The sequence below is a fragment of the Marmota flaviventris genome, chromosome 2 (assembly GCF_047511675.1).
Source record: "Marmota flaviventris isolate mMarFla1 chromosome 2, mMarFla1.hap1, whole genome shotgun sequence".
Classification (NCBI taxonomy): domain Eukaryota; kingdom Metazoa; phylum Chordata; class Mammalia; order Rodentia; family Sciuridae; genus Marmota; species Marmota flaviventris.
The window spans coordinates 78,870,274-78,891,614 of record NC_092499.1 but is presented as its reverse complement, the minus strand read 5'-3'; the positions used below and the strand labels follow the sequence as shown (position 1 = coordinate 78,891,614).

Sequence of the window (21,341 nt, the reverse complement as noted above, 5' to 3'; positions counted from 1 at the left end):
CTCTGCCACCCCCGCCCCAAGTAGCTGGGAGTATAGGACTGTGCCACTATCCCTGGCACAAAATTCTCTTTAAATGTTGTATTATACTTTTACTTTAATCTATCAGGTGGCATTAAGATAATAAAAAGTAAAATGAAACTCTCAACGTTATATTATTATAGCAATATTGCTGAGGACATACTCTTTAGCATCACACATTATTTGCTTTATAAGGACTCAAGAAACACTTACTTGAAGCCTCAGAATCAGATAACTGTTTCTAAATAGCAACTGACTTGTTTTCATTATATCATAAATCTGCACCTTATCAGATTTTTCTATAGTGGCTATCCTTTAAAGAAATGGCTCAGGGCCAAATTTGTGGTGGAACTTCTAGCCTTAATATTTCCTTTTTAACACAAGTACTTAAATCTTTTGATACACACTAATCCACACATCCATACTTCTATAACTGATTCAGCTTTATGCTCAAATCTCTTTAAATTAATGAGATAAATGACTTGTCTTGTGTGTTGGTGAAGTAGCCAATGTTTTCTCTGGTGGCAATTAATTGGACAGGTTAAGCTGCTAACTGGCAATTTAAATAATTCTGAGCCCTTTCAGACTTGTGCAACTTTGAAATATTCTCAGTTTCTGAAGTTCAGAGATTAAGATATAAATTTAACACAGGTCTCTCTCTTGTGTTTAACCTTAGATTAATGTAAATTAACTTATTAGTCTAAAAAGGCTTTCAGATCCCTCCTCTTCTGCATACAGTAGGGGAAAGAACAAAACATCATCATCATTATCTAGATAACAATCACTCTCATAATTTGGTTCAGAAACTTGGCCAATGTTAGAATAGCTGCCATTGGAGAAACATGCAGAACAAGTAAACTCTATTAATAGCTCTCATACCCTAGATAAAAGTTTGCATTCTAGAGTAGATGTAGAGTATATTCATCAAAGAACTCACATGGCTGTATTTTTGATAATTCTTCCTTGGTCCATTTTCTGTCCAATGCCATGCACAACAAACACAATGTGGGTAGTCTGTGATGGCTTGTCTTCTACTGTGGCTTCTTCTACATAACCTCTATGAAGTCTGGTCCCACTACTTGATGCTGTAGAAAAATTATGATTCTTAGTTTACCATCTTTCTGAGAGACAGAATTTTTACAGTGTTTAAAGAAGTAGTAATAACAATATAAAGAAAAAATTATACTGGTGTACAGAGGAGGAAATAACATTTTTAAGATGATATATTGGGGGCTGGGGTTGTGGCTCAGTGGTAGAGTACTTGCCTAACATGTGTGAGGCAATGGGTTTGATCCTCAGCACCATATATAAAATAAAGTTATTATGTCCATCTACAGCTAAAAACATTTTTTTAAAAAGATGATATATTGGTTTGGTTGATATAAAGTAAACTAGACATGATACCAAAGCCAGAACTTATTAGGAAAAAGAAAAGCAAGTATAAACTGAATACATAAAAATTAAAAACTTCTTTGAAACTAAAAAAATACTAGTAAGTATTAAAAGGATGAATGGAAAACTAGGAAAATTTAGGCAAAATATGACACATAATAAGTCAACTCCCTACATATACAAGGAGATCTTGCTAATCAAAATGTAAAAGAACATCATTTATATAGTAAAATGGGCTAAAGAAATGATAAGGTAATTTTCAAAATAAATATAGTAAGCATATGAAAAGATATTCTAGCACATTTTAAAGAAATTAAAATTAAAAAGGAGATAGTAAAATTCTGTCAGACTTTGAAATTATTTTTTAAAATTTATTTTTTGATAGTACTCTCATCTCTTCCCCAGGTACCAATCTCAATCAATCTCTCTCTCGTAGTAAAAGTTCTTTTAAGAGCAGTCTTTCTCACTGCCTTCATTTTCCTCACCTTCCACTTAAGCTTAGACTCATGCCACTCTGGCTTCTGCCCCACCAAGTTACCCGTGACCTCCACTGTCACTAAATACAATGGAAATTTTTCAGACTTTACTTTCCTCGACTCTATATTTCAATTGCCAATTGCCATGTTTTATCTTTACTGCCTCAGGTTTGACTTTTTTGTGCATTAAGAAGTATAAAAGTAATCTATTAATTTTGTCAGATCAATCTAAATATATAATTATTAACTGATGAATGCATGTCAATTCAATCAGCTTAAAGTTTCATCTAACACTAAATTTAATACCTATTTAAAATAAACTAAAAAGATTATACATTCATATAAAAAATAAATAAAATAAAATAAAAATAAAATTTGAATTGTCTACTTTGGATATAAGGGGAAAAAAACCCATCCCAATTCCCCAAAACTTGACAAAGTGTAGTAATATTTAACAATTACCTTTAGAAAATCCTAGTTTTTGGGTGACTGTTCTTGCAATTTTAGATGTGGTTGCATCACTATAAAGATATACTTCATCCATACTATGCCAGTCCACATGGTTTCGACTCAATTTGAAACTATAAATAGCTGTTACAAAAAGGAAAAAATTAACTTGAAGGTCTGAAAACAAACTTCATTTGTATGAAAAATTAAAATGCTCAGACATTTGAATCGATATTATCTAAAACCTCATAAATATATTCAGTTCAACAGAAAAAATACTCTGTTTAAAAAAATTTAAGTCAAGAAAGTAATAGATAAGGACTTTATAAAGGATTAATAATGCCATAGGGAAATGATAACTTGTTAAAACAACAGAGTGACTGGTGAAACTACCATGATTTTAGCCTCTCATATGTACTTAATAATAGCTGTTTTGATTATTTAAAAACTGTGCTCCCAGGTGATATGACTCTTAGGTCTAAGGAATATATACCTATTTCAAAGTCCTCAATAACTGACACTGAAATATTAAGTTTCAATTTTTCTGTTGATTTTACTAAAGGTATCAAAAGATCTGTAAAAATGTCACTTGGTACAAGACAGAACAAGATACTCAGAAGAGAATAATCTATTAGAATATAGGGTAATTTTGGAATGTATACTAAAGCCAATTATCACTGGATATTGCTCATCACAGAAGAAACCCAAAGTCATAGATGTTTAGTGAAAAATTAAAGAAATGTTCATCCATTGATGTTCATCATTATGGTTATTACATTTCTATAACAGGATTATGCTTGGTAAAAATTAGGTCTTAAGGAAAGAAATCCAAACCTATTATGTGTCAGGACTTTATAAGCTCTGTGAGGCAGGGAATGTATCTTGATCACTTTTGTATCCCTAGCACAAAATACATAGTGCCTAGAACCTGTTATGAATTCAGTAATATTTGTGGAAGCAAAAAATTGAGAAAACAGACTGGGTTGTGCTATGCTGTCAGGCTGTCGTAGAATTCACGATCCTCTCACCTTGGTCTGGGTGTGCGCCATCACGCCTGGCTCATACTTTCATATTCTTATATTCTGAAGGCCTTAAACTTTTCCTCTCTATCTCTTGACACACAGACAAGAAAAATTTGAATTTTCATCTTCCAAGAAAATGGCTTCCACTTTATATCTAGTTTATCTATTAAAACTCCATTTAAGGGCTGGGGATGTGGCTCAAGCGGTAGCATGCATGCAGCCCAGGTACGATCCTCAACACCACATATAAACAAAGATGTTGTGTCCGCCGAAAACTAAAAAAAATAAATATTAAAAAAAAATTCTCTCTCTCTCTTTAAAAAAAAAAAAACTCCTTATAAGGCAAAATATTAGCCCCCATTACATATATAAAGATATAGAGGTAAAAGAGATTAAATTACCTGCCACAAAGCTAATTACTGGCAGAGTCTAATTCTTCTGATTTGAAGAGGAGCTGAAAATAACCTTAAGCTAAATATAAAAAATGATACAGCCCTGGTCAAGATCTAAGGTCAAAAGACATTTTAAAGAAAACCTACTTCCTATTAGAATACACAATACACTATAAGAAAATGTAGATATGCTACAAACGTAATTTCAAAAGTTAATGAAAAAAATAAAAACCAACTTATATTTTACTTACCTGACAGGATATATTACTGACACTAAACCAAGATCAAGATTCAATTAACCCAATAAATAATATCTTCAGTTCCAAAGAAAACAATGTACAAGTTCAGCTTTTTAAGTAGAAGAACTCTTCATTAATTAAAAAATTTGTGCAAGGTTTTAACAATTGTTTGTAAACCACAGTTTTGTTAAAAAAGTTTTCAGCAACATGCTTAAAATATTGAAACTATAAGATTGAACTATTTAGAGAACAGTGTTATGTCAGCAAAATTTTGTTCTTCCTTAAAATCAGCTACATATTGTATTAAAGTAAAACATCTTAATACTGGTACACATTTCATTACTGGGCCATACATAGTTTACAATGTTTATAAACATATAAAATAAATTAAGTAACATTAAGCAAAATAGCATAATGCACACATTTAAAAGAAAACTAAAATTTCTATACTTTAAACACAACTGAATGCTAAAAGCTGGGAATACAACTACACAGAGAAATAAAACTACAATTACTGTACCTTGGGAACGCTTTCTTTTAAGACCTGCCGCATCTGTACTCTCCTTATATCCTCTCCATTTGAACAGAGAAGGGAGGGAGAAGGGAGGGAGGTGGTGGACAACTAAGAAAGCAAAAACACTGAGCTTCAAAGTAAATTTAAATGAGTTTTGTCCTTTGGCCTTTTTGATCTAGAATTAACTTTAAAAAAGAGTTGTATTTGACAAACATTATTCTAAATGTTTTATTTATATACTTTTTAGTTAAAATTCAGTAAAGCAAAAATTAGTTTAATGTTTATCAAATATATGCTCTATGTTTACTAAAAAAACAAAGGCAAATGATAGCTAAATTTATTAGTTACAGTTATGTGATTATCATTTATTGTCTTTGCATAAATAGAACATGGTATTTTTGAATGTTGAAGAGATTTATAAACTCCATCTTTATACTAAGGTTATTTACTCTCACCAAATTTGTGACTCTGAAACAGCCAACAACTGTACAAATTGAGAATGCAATGAATAACATTTTAACCTCTAACACAGCTTGTCTAAGAAGACAGCACAGTATACATTTCATTTGATGCTTTCTAGCACTGAAGTGCAGTGGCCCGAGGTCCCCCTCAGAAACAAATGTCTTTTCATAACTCCATTTAAGTTGTTAAAAGACTTTTAAAAAATGAATATTTTAAACAGAAAACCAAATCAGAAACACTTTTAACTATCCCTTTTGGAAAGATTTATGGTGTTTAGGAATAAAAAGAATATCATTAGTAAAAATGTATGCTGTGACATCTTGAAAGCATTTAACAGACAACATAGAGGAAAGCAAGGCACAGACTTGATATTTGGTAAATCAGTAGATAACCTTAAAATCCACATGGTCCCTGCCAAACTTTGCTAGCTGTATATATTCATAGATTTATGTTTAAAGTATGCAATTATTAAAATCTGCCTGGAATTGAATTTTACACATCATTTATTTGCAGTTCAGTTGAATAAATAACAGAATATTTTTGATTTAGTTAAAACTTACGTTCTAATTTTCATGCTCACTCCCTTTTTACATTAATTTGACATTCAAAGGTTAAATACTGCTCAAATAAAAAATTCTTATTATATAATATGAGAATATAACAAATCTGTTGTATATACAGATGTGGTATTATGCAAAGATTTGTGCAATAAAGGAATTTTGGAAATGTTTATCAGGCATTAATAACTATACCTATATACTTAATAACTATATCTCTAGGTAATTATATGGCTATAAGCACTGCAGACTAGGGCTAAAAGCTGGGTTTCTACGTCAGGATTATAAAAAGATTTCAATGTTACAGAGGTAAAATATGACAACTGAAGCAATTTTCATCCCTGAAATGTTTCTTCTTTCATGTGCCTTCTGGTCAGTTATTCAGGAAGAGATATACCACTTAGCCATGAAACAGTTTTAAATTAGGAAATGAAGCTAACACACCAAAGTGGACCAAACTGACATAAACTCAAGAATTTATTATACAGAGAAACAAAAATTAGATTTTATAAATATAGTAGTAAAACTAACATGAACCAAATACCATCTTATAAAGGTTTTCTTCTCTAAAAGAATAGTAACTTAAAGTAAAAGAATAACACCCCAATATACAGAGAAAGAGAGAAAAAAAGTTTTTTACCCTCAAAATAGAAAAATATTGAAAACATTTCCATAAGTTAAATAGATATGGTTTACCTTCCAAATTTGTTTTCATTTGAACATCATTTATTTTATTTGTCAAATATTTTGTAGCAAAGAGCTTAATTTTTTTCAACCCAAAGCACAGTATTACAGGTACTACCCTTAGTAGAAAAAAAAAAAAGTTTCACTATCAATCCACACAAGGATAGAAAGTACTAATTAACTTGTTTTTCATTTAAAATGAATTTTTAGGGTTAGGGGTGTGGCTCAGTGGTTGAGCACTTTCCTAGAATGTGTGAGGCCCTGGGTGCAAACCCCAGCAATGAGATACATAAATACATACATACATGTTTTAGTTAGTAAATCTTATTAGCAAACATGCATGAACTAAAAATACAAGTGAAAATGTCAATTTATTAAATGGTAATATTTAAAAAAAATAGTCTTTCAAATATTAGTTTTATACAGCAATGAAAAAGATTTAAAACACTATTGATATTTCCTTACTAATTCACCTCTTAAAGAAATTTTCATATAATTCTGAAAGCAGTAAGAATATCCAAAGGGGGTTGGCTGATGATATATTAATCCTTCCAATAGAAAAACTCAAGAACCTTTCCCTGTATAAAAGTGGGAAACCTAGAAAACTGCAGTCTCTGGAAGGCAGCCTGTGCTTCCCAAATCTGCTAATGATAATGAGAAAACTCCCAGCAATCTTTCTTGGATCTCAGAGAAATTAAGTTAGATAAATTTATAAAAAAATAATAACGAAATGCTAGAAGATAGAAATCTTAATCACCCAAGTAAGAAAAGGAAAGCTGGTTAGAAGGTTACTACACTCCCCCATCTTTTAAACTGACTCCTGAAATGCTATTTTCATACTATGGGATATCCTTATCTAGCAAGTGATGGGAATACACACTTTGCCTTCCAAAATGCAAGCTGTTATAACGTCAGAGAGCTGCCAGCATCTGTATGGTCACAGCATTTCAAATTAGCTTTAACTGTAAAAACCCTAACTTTTACTTTAAACTTATCTGTGACTTTACTGTGACTCTTTACAGAGAGCATCTAGCCAGGTGTTGCATTCTCATCAAATCTGACAACCTCTGACTTTTAACTGGAGTATTAGTTCACATTTATTATAGTTACAGATGTGGTAAATTCAGGCCAACTATATATTCCCTTGTCTCACCTGTTGTTTCTCTGTTTCTTTTTCCCTGTTTTGGGGCTAAGAGTTTTAGTATTTTGTTTTAATTCCTCTACTGGCCTTAAAAACAATTCATTTTGGAATAATTTTGGACTTAATAGAAAGTAGGAAAAACGGTACAAGGAATTACCTACCATATTTCCTTTACCCAGCTTCCACTTATGTTAGCATTGTGTATAATTAAAGTATAATTATCAAAACTAAGAAATTAACTGGTATAATACTACCAACTAATATATAGTCTTTGTACAGATTTCTCTATTTTTCTACAATGTCTTTTTCTATTCTAGGACCTAATCTACTATACCATATGGCATTTTGTTGTCATGTCTTCTCTTACCTGTGACAAATTTCTCAATCTTTCCTTGTCTTTTATGACTTTGAAGACTATTGGTTAGTTATTTTCTGGAATGGCCCTCAATCTGAGTTTATCAGATGTTTTCTCACTATGGAATTGAGATTATGCATTTTTTTGTCAGAGTGGTGTACAACACTAACCCATGTAGTTCAACTTATTTTTTTCTTTTAAAATTATTGCATGTGCTTGAATGAATTGTAAATGAGTAAAAGAGTAATCATTACTAGGTTTTAATATTTACCAAATTCCTTATTTGAAGGTGATTTCTACACCTCATTTCAAGTGAAACTATGAACTTTCATTTGTTAGGCTATAGATGTTTCCTAGGCTATGAGGTAGAGTAAAGAGAATCAATTTTTCATTTTAGTTTTCAGAGAGAATCAAGTTTATTTTACTTTGGATATTAGGGATTGAACCCAGGAGTACTTTACCACTGGGTTACAACTCCAGTCCTTTTGTGTTCTTAAATGTTGACAATGGAGTTGCTAAGATTCCAATTAGGTTGCTGAGGCTGGCCTTGAACTTGTGATCCTCCTTGTGCTTCAACCTCCAGTCACTTGGATTAAAGGTATGCACCACTGTGCCTGGCTAAGAACTAAGTTTAGATTCAAGTATTTAAATTACAAAAAGTAATTGTTTTGTAGGTTATTTTTATTGGGATGGTAGAAAGAGTTATATCAAACTTTCATCAATATATTTAATTCCATGCTTATGTTGAGACTAATAGGAATATTAATAAGGAGAAAACACATCCAATTCATTTGTGGCAACAGCTACCCCAACTAGATAAGGCCAGGAAAAAGGGAGTTATCATTTTATTTTAATGTCTCTGAAGGCAAGAATTTTGTTTAGTTTCTTTGAAATTCCTCAGAGCACTTAGTAAGAGTCCCTGAATATAGTATTCTTAAATGTTTTCATTAAATGGGATTTTCCAGAAAACCTTATTTTAATTACTCCACTGCACTGTAATCACTGACTCTAGTTATTCCAAAACTCTTTCAGAATATTTAATATTCATTGTCTACTGTGTTACCTTGTACTTACTTTGTAACTATCCTCACATGTTGTCACTCTCTTCTCTAAAATATTGAAAATTCCTTGAGGGCAAAAAACCTTGTTTATTCTTTCACAAAGGTGCCTACCACAATACTATTAACTCAAGAAAGCATTCAAAATCTCTTGACAACATGCAGAGTCAAGGCTTTATATGCAAGACAATTAAGGTGAGAAGTTCATTTCCTCCACTGACTAATAAAACATAAAAATTTAAAAGCTTAGAAGTAAGAGCAAAATAATTAAAAGATCATATTTTTTAATCTTTAGACAGGATTAAGTTTGAGTTATTTTCCCAATGATGGTAGCTTTTCGGGGGGCTATATTCTTTCCTTAAGACCAGCCATAATTTTCAAATGTACTACAAAATTTCCTATAATCTTCAAAGTCAATGTCACATTTTAATACATAAATGTATGTTTAATATAATACTGAATAACAAAATGATGGAAAATTATGAGTGTTATATTTATTCTGAATTGAATTTGTAATCTGTAGTAACAAAGCATGCTGAATCTGTCATGGCATATTTAAAAAAAATAAAATTTTCTTCTAATGAACCTCAAAGAATCATTATTTTTGATAGATTACAATGCAAAAATGCTTTATCAGTTTAACCATATTGCTATTACTAATTAGAATTTTACTACTCAATGTATATTTTTAAAGATAACAAAAAAACCCACAATACTATAATATCCTGGATTGATACATCAAAGACATACACTAAAAAACCTATTTACACAAATAAACCATGTTCTCCTATCAGACTTCTTTAAATTGGGGCACTTTTGAGGAAAACTGAAGAATCTTGCTACATTTAACATCTAATCAGGGAGAAGAGTAAATGGATATATGAAAGTTTAATTTGAATTGAAAAAAGATTCCAAATAGATAAGACCAGGGATCTACAAGTGAAACAGAGCTGATGATTCACCTCCACAGGATGACAAAGCAAATGTTTCAACACGGTATGAGAAAGGAGAACATTGTACTAATATTTTACAGACTCATCTTTTTCCTCCTCCAACCTCTTAGACTTGTTTAATGCACGAGTATTAAGGTGAATTAACATTTTTGAGGTAGAAGACTTAAGAACACAGGGGAAAAAATTTCTAAAACTCATAATTCACTAAAGGCAATGAAACTATTTTATGATAAAATGGGTCCGTCTTTGAGATATTATAAAGTAGGTCTGAGATTTTTCTGGTAGTAGTGATGAGAGGTTATAAAATATTCTAGTCACTAACATAAAACCAGAAGTATACAAAAGTTATTTGTGTAAATATTTTTCTTAAAACAAGAATAAAATATTATTTCTATAGCAGTTTGTAGGAATATAGCTATGGTTCTTATACTGAACTGCTTTGTAATATTGATATATAAAACCTTCATGTTGAATTTTACAGTGAAATAAGGACATATTTGATTCTACAGATAAGAAAATGAGAATATAAATTTCAAATTCCTAGAATATGATATCTGCACATAACAGAACTATTATACAAATTTGGTAAATTTATTAAGAAGTCACAACTTTTCTCAGTTATACAAACTTTTAACCAAGTAGATACAAAAGATATTTTAATTTGATATAAGCTAAACTGTCTAATTTACATGCTCATGGTCAATGTGTGTGTGTGTGTTCAGAAAAAGATAAAAGAATAAAGAGAAGAAAAGAGAAAAAGAGAACTTACTAATAAAAAAAAATTTTCGGCTAATATAAAGCTTATTGTTTTGCCATTACTTGTTATATGAACAATCATTTCCAGCCATGTAATTTGTTTTTTCAAGCTGTAGTCTGTGAATTACCTGATCAATATTGAGTTTTTCTGCATTAGAAATGTTTTAGGAGGAAGAAAAGAAATCTCTCACTTTGTATTTTTTTTTCCTCAATTCACTAGGTTCAGTAGGGCTTGCCAAGAAACCTTCCAAATAGAGGCAAGCATGGATGAAGAAACTCTTTAAGGTAAAAATTTAGAGATAGCTATACATTCTAATCTACCTGTACATTTATACTCACCAGAATAGTTGATCCCACTGCCTGCAGTAAATGGAACAATAGAAGTATTTTTAACTTTACCATGCATTTAAAGTTTACTCAAGATTCAGACACATAATGAAAACACAGCAATCTTTGCTACTATTATATTTTTAACTATTGCAAACATATCCAAATACTGAATAAGGAAATATAAGGGGCAGACTATTTCGAATTAGCAATTGATATGTTCTCATTGGAGAGACAGTTAAGAATACACAAAAGCAGTTACAGGTTTTTAAACTTTAGGAAAAGAACCAACATTAACAAAACTGCTTCTTTGACATAATAAGGAATTTTTCTACTAAGTTCAAGGTTTTTTTGGATAACTAAAAAACTGCCAAAAAAGACTAATTTAGGGAGTACAATATATACATATATTTGCAATACATGGTGTTAGTATCATGCAGTGAAACATACATATTTAGTAAAATAAATATTGAGACAGCTCTGAAATTTATAGCAGTTTTTAATTTTAGAATAGTTATCAAATATTTTTAGGGCTGGGGATTGTAGCTCAGTGGTACAGTGCTTGCCTACTATGTTGAGGCTCTAGGTTGGATCCCCATAACCACAAAAAATAAACAAACAAAATTTTACAAATTTTAATCCTCCTGAATTACTACTACCGAATTTATGAGCTACTTTTAAACTTTATCAATAATTTACTCAATTTACAGAATGTATTAAATATATTAACTGGTCTTACCATCTTTTCCATCTAAGGATTTTGATACTTCAAGATCAAAATTTTCCTGCATCTGCTGACCCCTAAAACATCTGAGATGTTCTTGCTCAATTAAATTACTTTCTTCTTCTTCTAGAGGCTGCCAAGTACCATCAATAAACCACTGTCCACGCATTACTGGTATTTTATCAGCCTCTGAAAAGAAAAATGATAAAATTATACATTGTAGAATTAAACCACTTAAAATGAGACACAATAATTACAATCTTACTTATTGTTGCTACTGTCACAAAACCAGACTTTCATGACCCAGTATAATCATTTAAAGTTTTAAAATCCAGATTTCAAGCCAGGGTATATCAGCATAAATTTTACTTCAATATTACACATAAAGATTACTTTAGCAGTAGACAGACAGATAAGCAACTATTTATATAACTGAGGACTTGAGTAACCATAATAAGGAGACTAAAGGGTTAAGAAGTTTCATACAAGGCTTTACTGAGAGTTCCAAATATATCGAATATATTGAGATTAAAATCCCAGAACTAGTATTTGGAAATAGTGTGTATGACAGTAGTGTGATATACTTTTTAGGGATCCCTTGAAAGTTATGGGATCCCAGTTAGCACACAGGGGATAAATGAAACTCTTAATTTTAATAAATTGCTCATCAATTTTAGAAAAAAAAAATCAAGAATAATTTTCTTGAATAACTTTTCTCCAATTAAACACTGTTTCCAAAAGCCTAACTTTTATTTCTACTGTTAGTTAAGCTATCTTGCTTGAATCCTTAAAGTTTTAAAATAAAGCAAAAATAAATCAGAATAAAAATAACAAAACTCTAAGAGTAAAAAGCAAAATGAAAAAAAACTATGTAGGGAGCTGGTAAATTAACCGTATAAAGAGAAATCATTTCAACTTAACTTAAAACATATATATTAGGAAATATCTTAAGGACATAAAGAACAATATATATTATCTTAAACTCTCTGCACTAATCACACTTTTAACAAGAAAATTGGTACTGCTCATTTTCAACCATAGGTTAAGGTGAACGTACTGATCTATTAAAATCATTAGGAAACTAGAATTTTAACAAGAGATACAAATATAAAAATCAAAGAAAACCCTTGTTATCATAATTATAAATGTCAGCATGAACTAAGGATGCATTTAAAAAAAAAAAAGTTCAAGCTAGAGAAGTCTAGAAACAAAGACTGAATATGCGAGCACCCCCCTAATATAAAGATCTCCAAATATTTCTCACAAGAATCCAAGTCTCCTTTATAAAATAGCTAATTCTAGGTTTGGAACAGGAAATGAACAAGGTGATTTTGAAACATCTGGCCCTACTAGATTTGAACTATGATGTTAAAATTTTCTTATGTTTTTCTGTTGCTTCCTGCATTCTCCAATATTCTGCTATAGTAATTCTGCTATATGGTGGTGTTTGCTAATATTTAGTGCATACAAAAAACATTGTAACTTCATTGTAAATTATGACTTTTAATATTATAAGTGTACTCTGTCAAGTTTTTTTTTTAAACCTAGATTTTACTTTATTTATCAACCCCTGATTTCTTATTATTTCCATTTGCCTGTGAAACTCTTTATTTATCTTTTGTGTACTGGGGATTAAACCTAGGGGCACTCAACCAATGAACTATACCCTCAGTCCTTTTTATTTTTTATTTTGAGACAGGGTCTCACTAAGTTGCTGAGGTAGGCCTTGGAAATTGGGATCCTCCTGCCTCAGCCTCCCGAGTCACTGGGATTATAGGCATAAATCTCAATGCTTGGCTACATCCCTTTAAATCTTTTTTTTTTTTTTAATCACATTTTTAGACATGTCTCTTGTTTATAACATCCAATTGGGTTTTGCTTTATGATGTCATTTGAAAATATTTTTCTTTTGAATAAGTCCATTAATGTTTATATGGCTATGTAATGTTGATATAGCTATATTATATTTGAACTCAACTCTTATTCTTTTATAATTGCCAAATTTATCATCATACTTTTTAAAAAAAATATTTTTTAGTTGTCAATGGACTTGTATTTTTTTATATGCAGTGCTGAGAATCAAACCCAGTGCCTCACACATGCTAGGCAAGCGCTCTACCCCTGAGCCACCACCCCAGCCCCTCTTTTTTTCTCTATATGGTATTTTTGTGGTTTTGTACTTTCTTTTGGTCTAAGAAAGATCTGCATTTTTGTTCTAGTGTATACCTTTGTGTGTGTCAAATCTCCTTTTTGCTTACTTAACCTTTTATTATTTGGTCTGTCCATTTATATGATAATATGACTCCAACTTACTCTGTATACAATAGAGAATTATATTATTCTATTTTTATTTTCCCTTTGTAAGACCATATAACAATTACACTCATGTCCCCACCACTGTTTCAGTCTTGGATTTATATTTAAGTATGTTAAATTTTTACTAAGTAGTCCCTAAACTCTTACACATTCAAACTGCACTTGCCTGCACTTTAGAGTTGTAAAAAATGCTGTTCTACTGTAGCTTTCTTTTGAATATTGTTCTTAAGGAATCTGATTTTCTAATTTTCCTTTATTTCTCTAATTTTTCTTTACTAGTAGTGAGATACTTTTTCTCCTTGCATCATGATTTAATTAGTTCTGTTCTACTGACTTTTATTCTTCAGGGACTAATTAAATCATAATCCAAGGAAATTTTAAGTGTTTGGGTCTTCTTTTGCCTGTATCTGTAGTTTAACTACTCTATAAAGTTTTCTTTCTTGCTTGCTTGTTTTATTTATTTATTTACTTCTTTCTGTATCTCATTTCATTCTTTTAGCTGTTTTCCTTCTTTTCATCAATGGTCTCAATTAGATTTTTTTTTTTTTTTTTTTGTGGTGCTGGAGATTGAACTAGGGCCTCGAGTATGCAAGGCAAGCACTCTACCAACTGAGCTACGTCCCCAGTCCTCCAATTAAATTTTTATTTGAATTTAATCTCCCCTGGATATAATGTGGCTTTACTTTTGACGGTGGGGGGGTACCTGTGGGGGATTGAACTCAGGGCCTTGCACCTGACCTGCTAGGCAAGTGCTCCAGCACTCAGCTACATCCCTATGCCCAGCTTTGCCTTTTTCTTCAATTCTTTTGAATTTAATCAAACGTCACAGTTCTTCCTTTTTTTGTAGTCTCTTAGATTTTTTCAATTTTTGCTTCTAAGTGGTATTTTGTTTTGAGTATGTCCATAAGTTAGCTTGAGAATATTTTGTTAGGTTGGAACACTGACATATAGTTCCTTTTGTTTTGTGTTTGCTTTGGGGGGGAAGAATTTCTACCAACTGAAATGTTTTCATTCACATTTTTCTGTTTTTTTCTTAAACTAGCTTTGTATAGCATTTAATTCATTCTATTCTTGGCCATTTTGTGGGCAGAGTTCTCAGTTTAAGAATCTTTGCTTCTTCACACTGGAAAGGGGCCCCTCTAACAGACAATGTCAGGGTGGAGTTGGGGGGATGTGCTGCTGGGCCTTGTTTCTCTTTTATTTCTCTAGGGCCCTTCCCTTTTGTCCTTACTTCCTTCTTTCCACGCACTACCATGCTTTTCTTCATCTCCTTTTCCAGGAGCACTACTTCTCAGCTGCTGCTACTTCTGGTCCCTCTCACTTCCCTTCCCCTCCCTCACACACCTTCCCTGTAGCTAATTATAGGATTTGTATTTTAGCAGTTACTGTTGGTACTCTCTCTCTTTGGGCGACCGTGGTTTATGTTAACCTATCTCCCCTCTCCTCTTCTCTTCATTGCCTCTTAGGCCTCCTCTTGCCTAACTCTTCACATTCACAGGCTTATAGCAGCAACCGGAACTGTTTAAATTTGATGTTTGTTTACATTAAAGGTAATGAAAAATTCATGGTACCTATATCATAGCAATGTTGAAGGTATGAGGAATATCCTTTTTGGTCTTATGGTTCTTTGTCAAGACACTGGAGAGATTTAGATTTGGACAACTGATAAACCCAGCCTAATTCCCTTTTAAGATTAGGAGCCATCTCGCCAAAAGGCATGAAAAGCTAATTTCGGTTTACTATAAATTACTGCGATTTCTAAACTTGCTTGGAATGCCTGCCCATGCCTTGAATTCATGCCTGGCTCTCCCTGACCAGATAACGACCCTCTCTGAAGCTCTAATGACCCTCATAAATTCTGATATCAGGGCCCGCTACAATATTAACTAGCCTTTGTGCTACGCTTGTCAAAATTTTGTTATCTGTAAGTTCTCAAAGCACGCTTCGTGTAAATTTCTGTGCTATAAAGCTGTGCTCCAAGCTGCAGGGCTGTCTTCTGTTCCTGCCCGGCTGGTTGAAATTATAAGCTTGCTTTAATTTGATTTCAGTTGGAGTCCGTGGTCTTTGCATCGTGGTCTAACACAACTGCTTCCATTGTCTTTCATTCAGATCAAGAAGCTCATCTCATTTAATCTTAACAATAATCTTATAGTTTTTATTTCCCAATAAGCTGAGTCTTAATGAAACTAAATCACCTGCCCAAAAGCACATAAATGGCAATGTGTAAAACAAGATTCCAACCTAAAGTGACTCCTAACTTCATTCAAGTTATTTTAAACTATGCAACTTTCCAAATAGAAAAGCACCCTGTTAGCTCTCTCCCAGGGTATACAGGTTCTTTAGTTGTGCTGAACCACAAATAATTATGGAACACTTCACTTCCTAGAACAAAACAAAACAAAACACAAATCTGTTCCTCCACCTGTATTCCCTATTTTAGTGAAGGGCATGCTGACTGTATTTAGCTGATGGATCAAGTCAGAAAACTTGGAGTTATCCAAATTTGCCCTCCTTAAATGCTTTTTTTTACAACTAAACTGGACACTAAGCTGTGTTTACTGTGTCTCCCAAATCACTCGAAAACTTATCCCTTACTCATTAGGTAGGCTTCAGTCTAATCCAAGTACGCACTCCCACTTTCTACTTGTTTAATTTCAGAAGCAATTGTGTCACCTGTATGCCCTGAATTTCTGAACTAAGTCACTTACAAAGGATGGTGATTCCTCCTGTGAATAACAAGCCATAGTACCTACCACATAGGCTTGGACTTTGGACAGCTACACTTCTTTTATGTGGAGAGAACTGTACTCATTTAAGACACTATCATTTTGGCTTTTTTTATCATATTTTATAGAACCTACTGCTAACTGATATACACCTGCACATATATAGTTTTTAAATGTGACATCACTTTGTAGTTACAGATTGGCAAGACCTGAGCATATCTGCTACACAATGAACCATATAGAAAGGGACCAGAGAAAAATTTTGTTCAGGATTAACAGATGCAAAGAATAAATTTGAACAAGAGATTCAAAATATTGCTTTTTTTTTTTTTTGTTCACAACAATAGTCACTGAAAGTCAATTTAAACTTAATGTAAAGACCAGTGCTGAGAGCCACGGCTGAGTCTGTATGGCCCCTGGCATTTTGCCAACAGTATTGATTGACAGGTGAGGCATTACTATCCGCCTCTGCCGCAACTTTTGAGTTCTCGCACTATTTTGGAGTTCTCGTGGGGATTTCCGGGGATTCCCCGAGAGTTCCCATTGGTTGGGGAAGTGCAGGAGGAGGGATTTCCGGGAGAGATATTTCCGGCTGGGGGTTCCTGGACAAGCCTCCTGGCGCGTTCGGGAGGATTCCCCGGGAGCTGTGTGAAGTGTTTTCCTGCAGTTTAAAAATAAAGTTTGTTCCTGCTTCAGTGGCTCGTGATTTGTGCCCAGCCAGACTGCGGCAGACCAGCACTTACAAAAACCATTTATCAGAAAAAAACCCGAAGTCATTATTGTAATTATAACTTTAGCAAAACATGATTAAAGAAAGGCCTTTATTGGAATTAAAAAAAAATAAAGTATTTATATCTACATTATTTTGCAATATATGATAAGAACAGAAAGGAAGTCTTAAGGGCCTTTTCCCTGGAGCTCATCCATGCCCCTAGAGCTTTCCCCATTTAGGATCCAAGGCATGGCTAAAATTCACCTATGCAAAAATTTATAATGGACATCTGATCACATTTGACTTAAGGAAGAAGGAAATCACAGAAAATAGTAATAGTAATGGTGAAGCACTGGTATTCAAGGGAAGAAGAAATAAGAGAGGAGAATGGAGACATGGAAGACAAGAAGGGTAGAAAATTAAGGAAAATGCTGTTATTCATTTTTAAGATTTATTGTAAACTTACTATCTAGGAACTCTGAATATACTTCTTACAGAATTAATGCTATAAAAGATGGTTCAGGGGCTGGGGCTCAGCCGTAGCGCACTTGCCTGGCATGTGTGAAGCACTGGGTTCGATTCTCAGCACCACGTATATATACATAAACAAAATAAAGGTCTATCAACAACTAAAAAAAAAAAAAATTAAAAAAAAGATGATTCAGATCCCAGCTTAGCCCCACAGAGGCCTCCTTAAACCATTATATATTTAATGTATTAATGCACTATTTCTACCAAGCCATCTTTTATAAGGTTTCCTTAAAGAAAAATGCATTCTAAGGCCTCCAGGTATATATTTCTTCTCTAGGACAGAAACTATATCCCGTAAAATTTTTGTTTCTTAACAGCAGCTAGGATTGAGTAGGTAATGGTGCTAATGACTTCCTTGGAGCTATAGCAGAGGCACCAGGTTCTAAAAGACTTCAACTTCCCTGTGTAGGGCATGCAAAAGCTGTTAAGCATTAGTAAAATTAGAGTAGACAACTTGGTATTTTGGTAACTATCTTTAAACTTGGTTACAAAAACAAATATATTAGACTTGTCAAACAAAAAGTTTTTCACTTTAATGCCTAATATGTAATATACTTGAGCTGGATATCATGCTAAGCAAAATAAGCCCATCCCAAAAAAACTAAAGGTCAAATGTTTTCTCTAATATGCAGATGCTAATTCACAATAAGGTGTGGGGGGCTATGGAAAAATAAAGGTACTTTTGCTTTAGGCAGAGGGGAGTGAAGGGAGGGGTATGGAGTAGGAAGAATAGTTGAATGAATCAGACATTATTACCCTATGTACATATATGATTACATGACTTGTGTGTTTCTACAATGTGTACAACCAGAAGAATGTATGATGTGTCAAAATGCATTCTACTATCATGTATAACTAATTAGAATAAAAAATATAAAAAATATAAAAATTCCTCTTTACAGAATTATTCAGATACAATTTCTTTGCTCGATAACCCCATTCAAATTAGTGTCATACATTTGTTAGACACATTTGACCTCCTCAAATTAAATCACGAAGATCTAGAAAACATAAATAGACTAACATCAAGCAATGAAATTCAAACAGCAATTAAAAGTCTTCAAAAAAAGAAAAGCTCAGGACCTGATGGATTCTTAGCTGACTTGTACTAGACCTTTACAGAAAAACTAAAACCATTCTTTTAAATTATTCTACAAAATTGTAAGGGAACACTCTCAAGTACTTTTTATGAGGCCAGTATAACCCTGATACCAAAACCAGCAAAGATGCATCAAGGAAAGAAAACTATAGACCAATATGCCTAATGAACATAGATACAAAAATCCTTAATAAAATATTAGCAGACCACATTCAAAAACACATCAAAAAATAATACAACATGAGCAAGCGGGTTTCATTCCAGAAATGCAAGGTTGGTTCAACATACGCAAATCAATAAAAGTGATTCATTACTTAAAATTAAGGACAAAAATCACATGATCATCCCAATAGATGCAGAAAAGACTTTTGATAAAATCCAACACCTATTCACATTCAAAATGCAGCAGAAGCTAGGCTCGGAAGGAACTTACCTCCATGTCATAAAGGCCATTTACGATAAACCCAAAGCCAATATCATACTAAATGGAGAAAAACTAAACGTATTTCCACTAATTTCAGAAATAAGACAAGGCTGTCTACTCACATTATTCCTATTCAATATAGTCCTAAAAACATTAGCCAGAGTGATCAGACAAGAAAAGGAAATCAAAGGGATACAAATAGGAAAAGAAGTTAAACTATCTCTGTTTGCCAATGATACGATCCTATATGTAGAAGACGCAGAAAACTCAACCAGAAGACTTCTAGAGCTTATAAATGAGTTTAGCAAAATAGCAGGATACAAGATCACTACCCCTAAATCAACTGCTTTCCTATAATTCAACAATGATACAGATGAGAAAGAAACCAGGAAAACCATCCCATTTCACAATAATCTAATAATACATATATACATACATATATACATACTTGGGAATTACTCTAACCAAAGAGGCAGAAGAACTTTACAATGATATTACAGAACACTGAAGAAAGAAACTGAAGACCTTAGAAAATGCGAAGACATCCCATGTTTTTGAATAGGCAGAATTAATAGTCAAAATGGCTATACTACCAAAAGCAATATACAGATTCAAAGCAATCTCCATAAAAATACCAATGATATTCTTTACATAATTAGAAAAAACAATTCTTAAATTCCTTTGGAAGAATAAAAGACCCAGAATAGCCAAAACAATACTAAGCAAAAAAAAAAGAGCAAGGCAGGAAGCATCACAATACCTGATCTGAAATTATACTAGAGAGTTGTAGAAACACACAGCATGATATTGGCATCAAAATAGACAAGAAGACCAATGGAATAGAAGATACAGAGACAAATCCATGTACCTACAATCATCCGATATTTGAAAAAGGTGCCAAAAATATATCTTAGAGAAAAGTCAGCTTTTTAAACAAATGATGCTGGGAAACTGAATAGCTCTATGTAGAAAAATGAAATTAGACTCCTTATCTTTCACCCTGCACAAAACTCAAATCAAAATGGGGCAAAGACTTAGAAATTAGACCATAAATTTTACAACTGCTCGAAGAAAACAGGGTCAACACTCCATCATATAGGTACTGGCACCAACTTCCTTAATAATACCTCCAAAGTGCAAGAAATAAAACCAAGAATCAATAAGTGGGATGTCATCAGACTAAAATGCTTCTGCACAGCAAAGGAAACAAGAGCTTGAATAGAGAGCCTATATAATGGGAGAAAATCTTGGCCAGCTACCTTTATGGTAGGGAATTAATATACAGAATATATAAAAAACTCATAAAAATTAACTGCTTCCCCTAAAAAAACCCAAAACCTACAAATAAGCCAATTAATAAATGGGCAAAAGAATGAAATGAAAACTTCTCAGAAGATGAAACACAAATGGCCAACAAATAGATGAAAAATGTTCAACATCTCTAGCAATTAGCAGTAAGATTTCATCTCATTACTGTCAGAATGGCAATGACCAAGAATACAAATAACAATAAATGCTGGTGAGGTTGTGGAGAAAAAGGTACATTTGTGTACACTGTTGGTTGGACTAGTACAACCACTCTGGAAAGCAGTATGGAGATTCCTCAAAAAACTACCAATGAAACTACCATATGACCCAGCTATCCCACTTGGTAGTTTCTCAAAAGATCTAAAGTTGGCATACTACAGCAATATAGCCACCTCAGTGTTTACAGTAATACAATTCACAATAGCTAAATTATGGAATCAACCCAGATTCACATCAATAGATGAAGAGATTAAGAAATGGCAATACACACACACACACACACACACACACACACACACGCACGCACAATGGAGTTCTATTCAGTCAAAAAAAAGAATTTAAAGTATGGCATTTGTCAGTAAATGGATGGAAATGGAGAATATCATGCTACATGTAAATTAGCTAAACTCAGAAATTCAAAGCTCAAATGCTTTCTCTCATATGTGGAAGTTAGAGTAAAATAAAAAAAGGGGAGGGAAGGCTAAGACA

General features: G+C 32.7%; 1 protein-coding gene across 6 annotated transcripts in view; it reads right to left on the bottom strand.

The window, feature by feature from the left end:
• Positions 1-21,341, bottom strand: part of Ddhd1 (DDHD domain containing 1) — a 76,775-nt gene that overhangs the window by 37,391 nt on the left and 18,043 nt on the right. For 2 of the 6 annotated variants that reach the window (XM_071608038.1, XM_071608040.1), the window contains exons 2-5: positions 11,533-11,706; positions 10,806-10,826; positions 2,349-2,477; positions 956-1,103 (exon numbers count right to left, since the gene is read on the bottom strand). In XM_071608038.1, coding sequence (XP_071464139.1) covers positions 956-1,103; positions 2,349-2,477; positions 10,806-10,826; positions 11,533-11,706 — 472 coding nt within the window. Of the gene's footprint in view, positions 1-955; positions 1,104-2,348; positions 2,478-4,506; positions 4,609-10,805; positions 10,827-11,532; positions 11,707-21,341 lie in introns of all 6 variants that reach the window. The other 4 variants (XM_027929634.2, XM_071608039.1, XM_027929635.2 and 1 more) reach the window with 2 other exon arrangements.